Raw genomic sequence first — 14,218 nt, forward strand, 5'->3', positions numbered from 1 at the left:
CATTTTAATATCTTTAAATAAATTAAATTTGATTCATTTAGAATTCATTTAAAGATCTTTAACAGTTTGTTATATATGTTTTTCATTTAAGAAATTTATGAATAAAATAATGATATTTTAAATAAAGAGACATCCCCTTTTTAATTGTGTTTTAAAGATTTAAATTGATCAATACTATATATAATGATATCTCTTTTTATTTAAAGATATATCCAGAGACGTGCACTTTTCTGATACTAGTTAGAACCTGTTTGAGTATTCCGTGTAAAGTAACTTGCTATTATTTCTCAACCAAGCTCCCTTTCAGCTTGGTTCTCAGTCCTAACAATAATTTAAGTCGTAACAGGACCAATATCCCCGATGGTCAGTTTTCACTCTTAACACTCCGGTTAATTCTGGTCACGTGCGGTCCAGATAACAAGTCTTGGTCCGTTAATGGTCAGGTAATGGGTTGTTGTATTTTAAGCACGAGTGGTGGACGTGACGTTACTTACAATAGTAGACGTGGTACCTGCCTAGACATCAACATCACCTCACACGATCTGTATATAATTACTATGGAAAACCTCTAATACTACAACGATGTGTGTTATAATTACTATAGAAAACCTCTAATACTACAACGCTGTGTGTTATAATTACTATGGAAAACCTCTAATACTACAACGATGTGTAAAGGTATCTACTTAGACATCAACACCACCTCACATGATCTGTATATAATTACTATGGAAAACCTCTAATACTACAACGATGTGTGTTATAATTACTATAGAAAACCTCTAATACTCCAACGATGTGTAAAGGTATCTACCTAGACATGAACATCACCTCACATGATCTGTATATAATAACTATAGAAAACCTGTAATACTACAACGATGTGTAACGGTACCTACCTAGACATCAACATCACATCACTCGATCTGTATATAATTACTATGGAAAACCTCTGATACTACAACGATGTGTAAAGGTATCTCCCTAGACATCAACATCACCTCACATGATCTGTATATAATTACTATAGAAAACCTGTAATACTACAACGATGTGTAAAGGTACCTACCTAGACATCAACATCACCTCACATGTTCTGTATATAATTAATATGGAAAACCTCTAATACTACAACGATGTGTAAAGGTACTTACCTAGACATCAACATCACCTCACATGATCTGTATATAATTACTATGGAAAACCTGTAATACTACAACGATGTGTAAAGGAACCTACCAAGACATCAACATCACCTCACACGATCTGTATATAATTACTATGGAAAACCTGTAATACTACAATGCTGTGTGTTATAATTACTATAGAAAACATCTAATCCTACAACGCTGTGTGTTATACTTAATATAGAAAACCTCTAATGCTACAACGCTGTGTGTTACACTTACTATAGAAAACATCTAATACTACAACCAATGTGTGTTATACTCACTATAGAAAACATCTAATACTACAACCAATGTGTGTTATTCTTACTATAGAAAACATCAAATACTACAACCAATGTGTGTTATATTCACTATATAAAAAACATCAAATACTACAACCAATGTGTGTTATACTCACTGTAGAAAACATCAAATACTACAACCAATGTGTGTTATACTCAATATAGAAAACATCTAATACTACAACCAATGTGTGTTATACTTACTATAGAAAACATCAAATACTACAACCAATGTGTGTTATACTCACTGTAGAAAACATCAAATACTACAACCAATGTGCGTTATATTCACTATAGAAAACATCAAATACTACAACCAATGTGTGTTATACTAACTGTAGAAAACATCAAATACTACAACCAATGTGCGTTATATTCACTATAGAAAACATCAAATTCTACAACCAATGTGTGTTATACTCACTATAGAAAACATCTAATACTACAACCAATGTGTGTTAAACTCACTATAGATAACATATAATACTACAACCAATGTGTGTTATAATTACTATAGAAAACATCTAATACTACAACCAATGTGTGTTATACTCACTATAGAAAACCTCTAATACTACAACGATGTCTGTTATACTCACTATAGAAAACATCAAATACTACAACCAATGTGTGTTATACTCACTATAGAAAACATCTAATACTACAACCAATGTGTGTTATACTTACTATAGAAAACTTTTAATACTACAACGATGTGTGTTATACTTAATATAGAAAACCACTAATGCTACAACCAATGTGTGTTTTACTCACTGTAGAAAACATCTAATATTACAACCAATGTTAGTTATACTCAATATAGAAAACATCTAATACTACAACCATTGTGTGTTATACTCACTATAGAAAACATCTAATACTACAACCAATGTGTGTTATATTCACTATAGAAAACATCTAATACTACAACCAATGTGTGTTATAATTACTATAGAAAACATCTAATACTACAACCAACGTGTGTTATACTCACGTTTGAAAACCTCTAATACTAAAACCAATGTGTGTTATACTCACTATTGAAAACATCTAATACTACAACCAATGTGTGTTATATTCACTATAGAAAACATCTAATACTACAACCAATGTGTGTTATAATTACTATAGAAAACATCTAATACTACAACCAATGTGTGTTATACTCACTATAGAAAACATCAAATACTACAACCAATGTGTGTTATACTCACTATAGAAAATATCTAATACTACAACCAATGTGTGTTATACTTACTATAGAAAACCTCTAATACTACAACAATGTGTGTTATACTTACTATAGAAAACATCTAATACTACAACCAATGTGTGTTATTCTTAATATAGAAAACCTCTAATGCTACAACGCTGTGTGTTATACTTACTATAGAAAACCTCTAATACTACAACGATGTGTTATACTTACTATAGAAAACCTGTAATACTACAAAGCTGTGTGTTAGAGTTACTATAGAAAACATCTAATACTACAAAGATGTGTGTTATACTCACTATAGAAAACCTCTAATACTACAACAATGTGTTATACTTACTATAGAAAGCCTCTAATGCTACAACGCTGTGTGTTATACTTACTATAGAAAATCTCTGATAGTACATAGTATGTGTATAAAGTTACATACAATATATAGCATTTATATGAAGTCCATTTAGAGATTTTTACGTTTAAATAGATATTATGACACTACTTGTGCAACTTCCTTTCCTCCTGGACACAATTAATATATAAAAAAAAACATAAATAAGGGAGAACATATCGCAAGTTTTGAGTTAACATAAAAAACCGTTCCTTTCTCTTTTGATGATACTTTAAATGGATGATTTCAGTTTGGCAAATAGGTCGAGTTATGTGTTCTCTATATGTTAGCTATATTTTTACATACGTTTAGCTGATATAAAACGCACCCAGCGTTCATGGTTTCTGTTCAATCAAATGACATTCTAACGATGATTTTCATTAAATAGATATTAATCTAGTAAATTACACGAACGTGCAGACTTAATTTGTAAAATATAGAACATAAGACATTTTTTACTTCACCTCGTTTTCATACAAGATTGCATTGCAGTAGAAATATACTTTTCCGTAATAACCACAAATCAGGTTTAGGAAAAGCTGAAATCTAATTAGTAGCAACCAATATCGATCCCTTAATGCATCATACAAGTTTCATTCTCGTGGCCAATTAAAGAGCACTTGTCCTCAACCTTTGTCGTAATGTGAACATGTCGGTATAGAATGAGAAATGCAGTAAATTGTCGGGGAAAATGTTTTATCTTAGTAAAAGTGTCTTATACGAGAACATAACTTATTGTCATGATGACAGGCAACACTGCTCAACACACAAAAGACAAACGAATTATGTTTTATTTAATCTGAAAGAATCTATAATGTTATCATGACACCAGTGCTTTGTCGCCCTAGTCGTATCTTCACATGATCTGTTGGGAACTCATCGACACTTTCATCAACCTTTAAATGAGTAGCTCGCAGCTGTGATGCTCTTTTGATTACACTCAATCCAATTGCTTAGTGTAGATGATCTTTTGATAAGACAAAACGTTTTTTTACTTGTTCTATTTCTTTGAATTCCACAAAGATGCCAGGTGTCTAGATCAAACGCTACCGTAATCATACTCAACCATTAGAGAGCGGAATATCGGCGTAAGATTGCCAATCAAAGAGCTACGAACATGCAGCTTACCAGCCACTTTACAACGTTATAAGCACGGGCGAGAGCTACACTGCTGCGCTGAACTGATAGCTGGACAAATTGGCCCGGCCGATAAAGACAATGTGATTTTAATTGTGTTGTCAGACGTGTGGCGCCTTTTGAAAGTTTGCTCAATTCGCCGGGTCACACCAACAGGTCCGTACAATAGCGTAGTGTACCCGTCAGCAATACCCCCTCGCGTGCGCACGTGCCGGTGACTGTTTCCGTATCCATCTAACTAGGTCGTTGTGGATGGGATGCCCTCGCGAAGACGATTTCTGTGGCGATAATCTACTTTGATATAAGACATGAGACGGATACTAGTCGTAGTTAAAATAAATGGCATGTAAATATTTACTCTCTCTGTCACGGTTTACGACAATGTACGTGGATTTAATTTCCTCAGGTCATCAACAATTCATCAAAACTTACATGTGTTTCTGTTCTAATGGATCAATAAGCAACCATCTGAAGACAATCATGTCTCTCTTCAGACATACAGTTTTCATTTCAGAATATTTGATTGCATAGATCACAAATACAAAAGAAATTGGGCAATAGACCTAAACAATATGTACCCTTGCTATCTAGCATTCTTCATTCTGTACCCTCACAATAAAAGCATGCCTCACTCTGTACCTCTCAATCAAAGCATGCCTCACCATGTACACTCTCAATCAAATTATACTTCACCATGTACCCTCTCAATCAAATCATGCCTCGCCATGTACCCTCTCAATCAAATCATGCCTCAACATGTACCCTCTCAATCAAATCATGCCTCACTATGTACCCTCTCAATCAAATCATGCCTCGTCATGTACCCTCTCAATCAAATCATGCCTCACTCTGTACCCTCTCAATCAAAGCATGCCTCACCATGTACCCTCTCAATCAAATCATACTTCACTGTGTACCCTCTCAATCAAATCATGCCTCACCATGTACCCTCTCAATCAAATCATGCCTCACCATGTACCCTCTCAATCAAATCATGCCTCACCATGTACCCTCTCAATCAAATCATGCCTCACCATGTACCCTCTCAATCAAATCATGCCTCACCATGTACCCTCTCAATCAAATCATGCCTCACCATGTACCCTCTCAATCAAATCATGCCTCACCATGTACCCTCTCAATCAAATCATGCCTCACCATGTACCCTCTCAATCAAATCATGCCTCACCATGTACCCTCTCAATCAAATCATGCCTCACCATGTACCCTCTCAATCAAATCATGCCTCACCATGTACCCTCTCAATCAAATCATGCCTCACCATGTACCCTCTCAATCAAATCATGCCTCACCATGTACCCTTTCAATCAAATCATACTTCACTATGTACCCTCTCAATGAAGTCAGTAGTCCAAAAGTACCACTTTTGGCGCAGGGTCATCGAGTGGAATCTCCTATATGATCATATAGTACCCCCGATGACCCCCTAGTGGCACCCCCTTTGGTAGGGGGTCCCGATCGACGTCACAGAGGGTTCCAAATTGAGTGCAGCCAATACACCCTCTGTTGGCAACCCCCGCTCTACACGGGGTACCGATTGACGACATCATGGGGAATTTTCCCGATTGCATTACTTTTAGAAATTTAGAAACCGGTTTTAACCGCATCAGTAATTTCTTCTGGAACCTTCTAGTATAATACGGTAAAACTTCTGGTAAAACCGTTGTCTTGATAACGTCATAGAGTGGCTGCCATCGCTTGTAGAGCCATGTGATCTTTTGTGAAGGGGGTGATATCTTAGTCGAATAGTTTTGTAGAATTGATTCAGGGGATATACCGCTGGATTTGGATCAGGACTCGTTCATAAACCATAGGGTTCGAAATCTTGTCATACTGGACGACCTTATGTTCACAGCATCTAAGGATCCGCGGACCAATAAGTTGTTTACGGAGGGGATGTGTGGCGGCTCTCCGACCACACTCATTCAATCTCGACGGGGAAAATGAAATGTTATATCCGTCGTATCATTTGTATTTTACTTGTACCATATACTAAAAGGTTCCAGAAGAAAACACTGATCCAGTTGAAACCGGTTTCGATATTCCTAAACGTGATGCAATCGGGCAACTCCCCCGTGATTTCGTCGATCGGTAACCCAGTGTAGAATTGGTATTGTCACCAGAGGGTGTTTTGGCTGCACTTAATTTGGAACCCTTTGCGACGTCGATTGGTATTCCCCTTTCAAACGGGGGTGTCACTAGGGGGGATCTGGGGGGTGCACTATGATTATATAGGAGATTGCACTGCGCCAAAAGCCCTCCCAATCAAGTCATGCCTCACTCTCGACTAAAACATCACACTGAATGACGAACAATCAGAAGTGTTAAATGTTTTATGACTAAGTTGTGTGATTTACAACCAACTTTATTAATTCACCAAACAGGATCGTCTGTAGCACCTTTGCTACAAGTTGTAGTAAGGTATTTATTTAACCAAGTCTGCGTCTCACTCTTGTTGCTACATGATCACTTTTTAAAGGAGAAGTAGTTTTGGCTTAATGTACGAGTACCAGCAGTCTGGCCTGGCCTGTCCTGTCCTGTCCTCTGTCCTGTTCTCTTCTGGCATGTCCTGTCCTATCCTGTCCTATCCTGTCCTCTGTCCTGTCCTGTCCTGGCCTGTCCTGAAATCCTGAAAACAGTGATGATTATACAGATGTTAACCGCTCGCCGTCAGCTCGTATCGAGACAGAACTGATCAGAAATGACGGATCCACGTGGGACAGATATAACACGCTTGATATTTAATATTATGAAGCTCGATCCCATCGGGCGGAGGTCGACTTCAGACTATTTGTTTTACACCTGAACCAGGCATGTCTGTTTGCTTTTACTCACCACAAACTTAACTAAGGTTGATTGATGCATACCGGACAGTATACTGTATACATATGTAATAGTGAACATGGTGTAATTGTTAGTTGTGCTATCGTCAGACTAGTTTGTTCTTCATCTCCTTGTCAAATAGTATCAACCAATATGTACGCCCCAATTATGTACCAGACAAATCGTCTCGATAAAATTAGGGAATGATAAGGAAATATGATGTGTCATGCCCGCGGAGGCTTGGAGTGTCTCCGAGGACCCTTGCCATCACTTAAGCAGACTGGCAATACATCATGGGTGTCATGATACGCGCAATCTCCTCTAACAGAGTGGTCATCGCTTTCACGGAGGTTACACGGATCTATTCATTCCTAGGCCAATTGAGACTTGATAGACACCTTGTAATGATCGACAATTCATTATTCTCACTACGGAAAATGTCCGCTGGCGGAAAACAACGGAAACTAACGAGTATCGAACAAATGTTTGTTGTAGTGAGCGACAAATATCGCATCAAACTATTGACGAAGCCTGCATATTCATGACAGTAAGTTAACCTAGGATGTCTCCAATGTGTCTCTATTCCAGTAGATGGATATCTTCCAATTGGTGAAATGCTACTGTCCAACCAAAACCTCAATAGTCACGAAAGCGGACGTGAACACAAGACGGACATCAAATAAATTGTATACTGCGATGGTATGACAATGGAAACATTATAATTAGGTTTCTATTCGCGATTACAACGTTCACCCATAATATTCCAGTGTTGTCACCTATTGTTTCAAGGAACATTGTCTTATCTTATTTAGTCCCGTTGATAGTACACTAAAAACACAATTAGCATTACAAAGAAAAGTTTTACTGTTAATCCTAAAAGTTCTACTTCTAGAGTTAAGGATCTGAAACACATCGCTTGAAATTATTGTAGGTCAGTATGGAAATGTAGCTGTGATAAATAATCAAAAATAATTTGTTTTTGTTTTTACAATATCAATAGTTAATTTTGTATGTCTATATCAATTACCTTACAGTTGAACGTTGAAAGCCACTAACGGTGTTTGACCCTCCTATTCTATGAAATTGCTGAAGTTAATACATTGATACTGTTGTGTTATTGGTTTATAGTTATACATTTCGGATAGAGATGATAGCTTTAAGCATCTATGTGATATGGAATGAAAGAGAGTCTCGTTCTGTGATTCGGACAAGATAGCCCCCATCAGCTTGTGAGCAACACGTCTGCGAATAAATCTCAATAGATCGTTTTTCGAGTTGTCGGGTCATTCTAAAAGCTAACATGGTGTCAGAAGTAAGGACGACAACGTCAACACCCGGTAAGCTGTTCAGATGAGACATTTTTTCTCCACTTGTGGACTGTTATTGCAATTGAGCCTAGCAGACCATGTGCTCCCTTTAGGTCCACAGATTGTTGATAGTCAGACGTGGCAGCGTATCGAGTCCCTCCTTCTGAGAACTTTAATTTTACTAAACCCGATGAATGGCCGCAATGGTTTCAGCGGTTTGAACCCGCTTCACAATAGCATAGGAGCTAAATGAGAAGTAGGAACCGGTTCAGGTGAACACTTTGATATGCGCTATGGGAAACGACGCTAAGTCATTTGAACTGTCAGCGGCGAATGCAAAGAAATACAAGAACGTATCGGAGAAATTGGGGCTCATTTTGTGAAACGCAAAAATACAATTTTTGGAAAGGCGAGATTTTATCACTGGAAACAAAACGTGGGAGAAACAGCAGGTAGTTTTATAACTTCACTCCATACTCTCGTACAATACTGCCAGTATGGTACCCTAAAGGGTGAGATGATTCGAGATTGTTGTTGGAATTAGGGACAGCCACTTGTCTGAGAAATTTCAGTTGGACTCTGAATTGACCCTAGAAAAAGCAATGTTGCAGGTGAGACAAAAAGAAACTGTTTAGAAAGAACAGACAGTTGTCAAAAGGGTTGAGAACGGTGGAAATAATGCTGCAAGCAGTGTGGACCCGGTTACTAAAAAGTACCAAAGAAGTCGACCGGCGGTAATAGTAATGAGCGGAGAAACCGTAATGAGACAACTCGTCCCCAGTCAAATGGAAGCAACAATCGGTCAAGTTCATGAACGAGATGTGGATTTAAACATAATCATGCAAAGGAAAAATGCCCAACGCGAGAAGCAACCTGTCGTCAGTAAAACAAAAAAGATCACTGCGCTAAAAGGTGAAAATCTCAAATAGGCGAGTTGACCTAGGACTATGAATTCCTAGGGACGCTGAAGACACACCTCGGATGGTCAATCTACATGTAAACAAATCACCAGTCAAATTTAAGCTAGATACTTGAGCTGATGTTGAAGCGATACCTGTCAGCGTATACAGGCAAATTGGAAGCCCGATGTTGATGAAGTTAAGGTGCTCTAGGGACCGGGACAGAACAAGTTAACAACCCTGGTAAAGGTCACATATATTGTCAGCACAGACACTGGAGGCAGCTATAGAGATATTTGTACTTAGAACACTAAAAAGGCCTCTGATTGGCAGACCTTTCATAAACAAACTGAGTTATCAATGCCATTCGAACCACTTGAACAATATACTGCAGTATTCGAAGAAGATGGGAAGATTAAAGGAGAATATGAAATGAAACTCGGAGAGAACGCTTAACCCCATGCGCTTACTACTCTGCGTCGTGTAGCACTACCTCTTCTAGATGAAGTCAAACAGGAATTGTCGAGAATGACGAAATTGGGCACCATTTCATCAGTGGACGAGCCAACTGATTGGTGCTCTGGAAAATGGAACAGTGCGACTTTGAGTTGATCGCACTCAGCTTAACAAGTCAGTGCGACGCAAGAATATCCAACTCCCAAGCATTAAAGATATTCTTCATCGACTTACAGGAGCACAAGTTTTTTCTAAACTCGATTCTAACTCCGGTATTTAGCTAGTTCCTCTAAAAGAGACATTTATGACGCTCTTTGGAAGGTTTTGCTTCAATCGCTTGCCATTTGGAATATCATCAGCACCGGAACATTTTCAGAAGCGAATGACTGAGCTTCTAGACGGGATAGACTGTGTTGGTTGCCAAATGGACGACGCGTTAGTATTCGGCGTAAATCAGGAGGAACTCAATGACCGCTTGGGAAAAGTGCTTAGCAGAGAAGCTTCAGCAGGGTTCAGCAGGCTTCATACTTAACCGCGAAAAATGCGAGTTCAGCAAATCAAGTATCACATTCGTTTGGCATGTGATCGATGAAACTTGTATCAGACCTGACCCAACAAATGTCAAGACCATTGAGGACTTTGAGGCACCAGAGAACATCAACGCAGTACGCCGATTTCGTGGAATATTCAACCAACTTAGTAGATTTACTTTAAATCTGGCTGAGCTTTCAAAGCCAATACGTGACTAATTGCACAAAGAAAATTCCTGGATATGGGAGGAACATCAAGTCAATGCTTTTGAGGCTATAAAGAAAGAACTCAGTTCAACTCCAGTGTTGGCATTGTATAACCCAAAGGCAAAAACTAAAGTTTCAGCTGATGCATCATCATATGGATAAGAAACAATTCTCTTACAGAAACAAGATGACTCGGAAAAGGAATCCTGGAAGCCAGTGGCATTCGCGTCGATCATCAATGAGTACCATATACCAGCGTTTTGCTGGTATAGGTATAAGTATAAAAAAGAATCACTCGCAGTTACAAAGGCCACAGATAAATTCTTCTACATTAGGATGCACTTTCTAATTGAAACGGACCACACGCCCCTGGTATCATTACAGGATGACTCGGAAAAGGAATCCTGGAAGCCAGTGGCATTCAAGTCGAGGTCAATGAGTGCCATAGACCAGCGTTTTGCCAAAGTATAAAATAGAATCACTCGCAGTTACATAGGCCACAGAGAAGTTCTTCTACATTAAGATGCACTTCCTAATTGAAACAGACCACAAGCCCCTGGTATCTTACTGGGTGTGAAGGCTATCTGTGATCTACCTCCAAGGATGCAAAGATTCAAAATGAAGTTAATGCGCTTTGATCTTGACAATGCGTATGTACCCGGGAAACTGATCTACTCATTGAATACGCTGTCGCGAACTCCATTACCTCTGGTTCAAACTGCGGACACAACACTTAAAGAGGAGGTAGAGGCGTATGTAAACAGTAACCTGGGAAGCTTGCCAGCGTCAGAATCACGTCTTGAGAATATCTTAATCAAATTACGCGAAGATACTGTGTGTAGTGTCATTGTCAAGTACTGCGAGGGAGGATGGCCAGCATATGACAAACCGTCTACCACGGTTTCTACAAGACCTTACTGGCAGATCAGAGAGGATATATCGTATGTCATGGACTATAGTTTCGTGGCAGTCGTTTGGTAATACCGACAGCTTTACGCGTCAAAATACTGCAAAAGCTGCACGATGGACACCAAGGCATCGTCAAATGTCGCTAACGTGCCAAAACGTCAGTGTGGTGGCCTGGTCAAAAATAGAGGAACTGGTGAGAAATTGTTTATCTTGCGTAAAACATCAGAATGACCGAGCAGAACCACTTAGGCCAGGTAGACATCCGGATAGACCATTGCAAAAGGTTGTATCGGATCTTTGAAAAACACAAGCTATAAATGGTCGTGGACTACATTTCACGTTATATCGAAATAACCAGACTTGTGTCAACTACGTCACAAGCTATCATCAAACATTTGAAGTCAATGTTTGCGCGACACGGGATCCCAGAAGTGTTGGTGTCTGACAATGGACTACAATATGCCAGCGCAGTAATTCAGAAGTTTTCATATGAGAACGGCTTTCTACATAGTACGAGTAGCCCCCACTACCCCCAAGGCAACGGGGAAACAGAAAGAGGTGTGCAGACTGTTGAAAGACGTCTGCAGAATTCGTCCGACCCATATTTAGCATTATTAGCGTATTTGCATGCTTCTCTACTGCGAAACGGATGCAGTCCTGCAGAACAGTCGATAGAGCGGAAAATTAGGACGACAAACCTTACTCCACGGGGGCCAGACCTTGAGAAGGTCAAACTAAAGGAGGAAATGAACAAAGCTATACAAAAAGATATTTTGACATCTCCCACCGCGTGTTGAGGCTACCCAAACTCAAACCTGGTGAGACAATGTGGGTTAAAGGGCAAGGAGGTGGGTTTCCTAGAACAGTTGCGTCTACGATTGACAAGAATGACATATCCTACTGGGTAGCTACACCCTTTGGTAACATCCGTTGAAACCGACCACAACTTGTGAGCGCGCCCAAGCTGGACATTGATCGCTCAGCGGAACAGAATTTGGACACCAATTGAGACATTGTCACATATTCTGGAAAACAATGACAAGCAAATGCCAACCAGAACTAGTACTAGCTCAGTGTCGCCATCATCCCCCAGTGTTAGTACGCGTAGAACTAGCTCCGGTAGACTGTGCAAAACTCCAGATAAGTTGTACTTGTAATATAACTGTGTTAATGACCTATATTGTCTAGTAATGTAGTCTAGTCAGTGACTGTTTATTTTTTTATTTGTACACGGATGACAAGTTTATTTTGAATTGTTATCATTAAGTTTATATGATAGTGTATTATCATTAGCTAATTCGTGGTTAATATATTGTTCAGTAATAGTTCAATTCCGTAGGGGAGATGTAATGTTATTGGTCTATAGTTATACATTTCGAATAAAGATTTTAGTTTTAAGCATATATTTGATATGGACTATAAGAGAGCATTGTTCTGGGATTCGTACAAGATTGCTCCCACCAGCCTGTAAACAATGGCTGTACACGTCTGCAAATAAACCTCAATGGATCGTTTTCCGAGTTTTCATATCATTCTAAAAGATGCTATACAAATGATGTATATATAGTATGAAGAAATAGGAAAATGCCGCAGTAAATTTTGTCTTGCTTTCTGCTTATACATTTTGGTTCAGTAAAAAATTACTTTGTTTTAATTAAACAAAGTATAATTGTGAATAGGTGCTTCCTTACTTTGCATTTCTAGTGATTATTTTACACAACAAAGTGGTCAACTGTGCCGGTGGACTACAAGTCCCTCAGGTCAGCCATAACCTTGTAACTGTGCCGGTGGACTACAAGTCCCTCGGTTCAGCTATAACCATGTTACTGTGCCGGTAGACTACAAGTCCCTCAGGTCAGCTATAACCTTGTAACTGTGCCGGTGGACTACAAGTCCCTCAGGTCAGCCATAACATTGTAACTGTGCCGGTGGACTACACGTCCCTCAGGTCAGCTATAACCTTGTAACTGTGCCGGTGGACTACAAGTCCCTAAGGTCAGCTATAACCTTGTTACTAGAATTTTCGCTGGTGTGATAAATATGAAATACTTATTCTAAAATAAATCACCTGCAGTATTTGTGTAAACTTGAAATATAATGAAGGGTTATAAAGGTTCTTTTCCCAATTGATGTTTTCCTTTATATGTTTAGATACCATTTGATATGGACTTTCTTTGGGTTGACTTTTGTACCCTGCAATAGTCCTAACTATCTGTTTTAACTAGGCTTTTGTATAAAATAGATTTGGGTACAGTAACTAGTTATATAGCTTTCTGAATCAACATGGTTTTTTTCTCTCAAAAACAGTTGCTTCCTTGCTTCTTATTTATAGTAATGTCGTTGCTTGTACCTGTCCGGTCAGACACTAGAAATGGCGATCGCGTCATATTCTGATATTGATCGGTTGTTGGTTGGTTTGTTGGTTGTTACGAGTTAAACGTCCTATAAACAGATGACGTCATTAAAAGATGTGCCTCTATGTTTGTTATGTATGCCTGCATGTATGAATGTGTCGGAGAGATGGTATGGTGAGTGTCGTTGCCTCCATGTGATAGCGCGTATCTGATGCCGACTTTATAGTGCTATCTCACTGAAACTATGCTGAAGGCACACTGCACAGCATTCTGCAACCCATGGCCTTCCTTGCCTGGACGAACGTTCAACATTAAAGCCAAAAGTGAGGTATTGCCTAGCAAGCCGCTAGGAAATATAGGATAGTTATAAATAGAGGGAAACATAAAGATCCCAAATAATGCAATAGGTGTAACAGATCTATTTTGGTCGCTTTTGTGGTCCAAAATAGAGGTCAAATCCCCAATTTTACATGGAACTTTCACATTAGCCGTCTCTTACGATA

The 14,218-nt window shown here is 38.8% G+C and overlaps 1 protein-coding gene across 1 annotated transcript; it reads left to right on the top strand.

The window, feature by feature from the left end:
- Nucleotides 1-11,678: 11,678 nt before the first annotated feature.
- LOC110442254 (uncharacterized protein K02A2.6-like) lies at nucleotides 11,679-12,158 on the top strand. Its single transcript, XM_021485760.1, has one exon. It carries the CDS (start codon nucleotides 11,679-11,681, stop codon nucleotides 12,156-12,158), a length of 480 nt encoding a protein of 159 aa, XP_021341435.1.
- Nucleotides 12,159-14,218: the final 2,060 nt, after the last annotated feature.

The sequence above is a fragment of the Mizuhopecten yessoensis genome, unplaced genomic scaffold, assembly GCF_002113885.1.
Source record: "Mizuhopecten yessoensis strain PY_sf001 unplaced genomic scaffold, ASM211388v2 scaffold716239, whole genome shotgun sequence".
In the NCBI taxonomy this organism is placed as follows: Eukaryota; Metazoa; Mollusca; class Bivalvia; order Pectinida; family Pectinidae; genus Mizuhopecten; species Mizuhopecten yessoensis.

What these genes read in the sequence shown, in the direction of transcription:
- LOC110442254 (XM_021485760.1), top strand. Translation starts at nt 11,679, where the DNA reads ATGGTCGTGGACTACATTTCACGTTATATCGAAATAACCAGACTTGTG.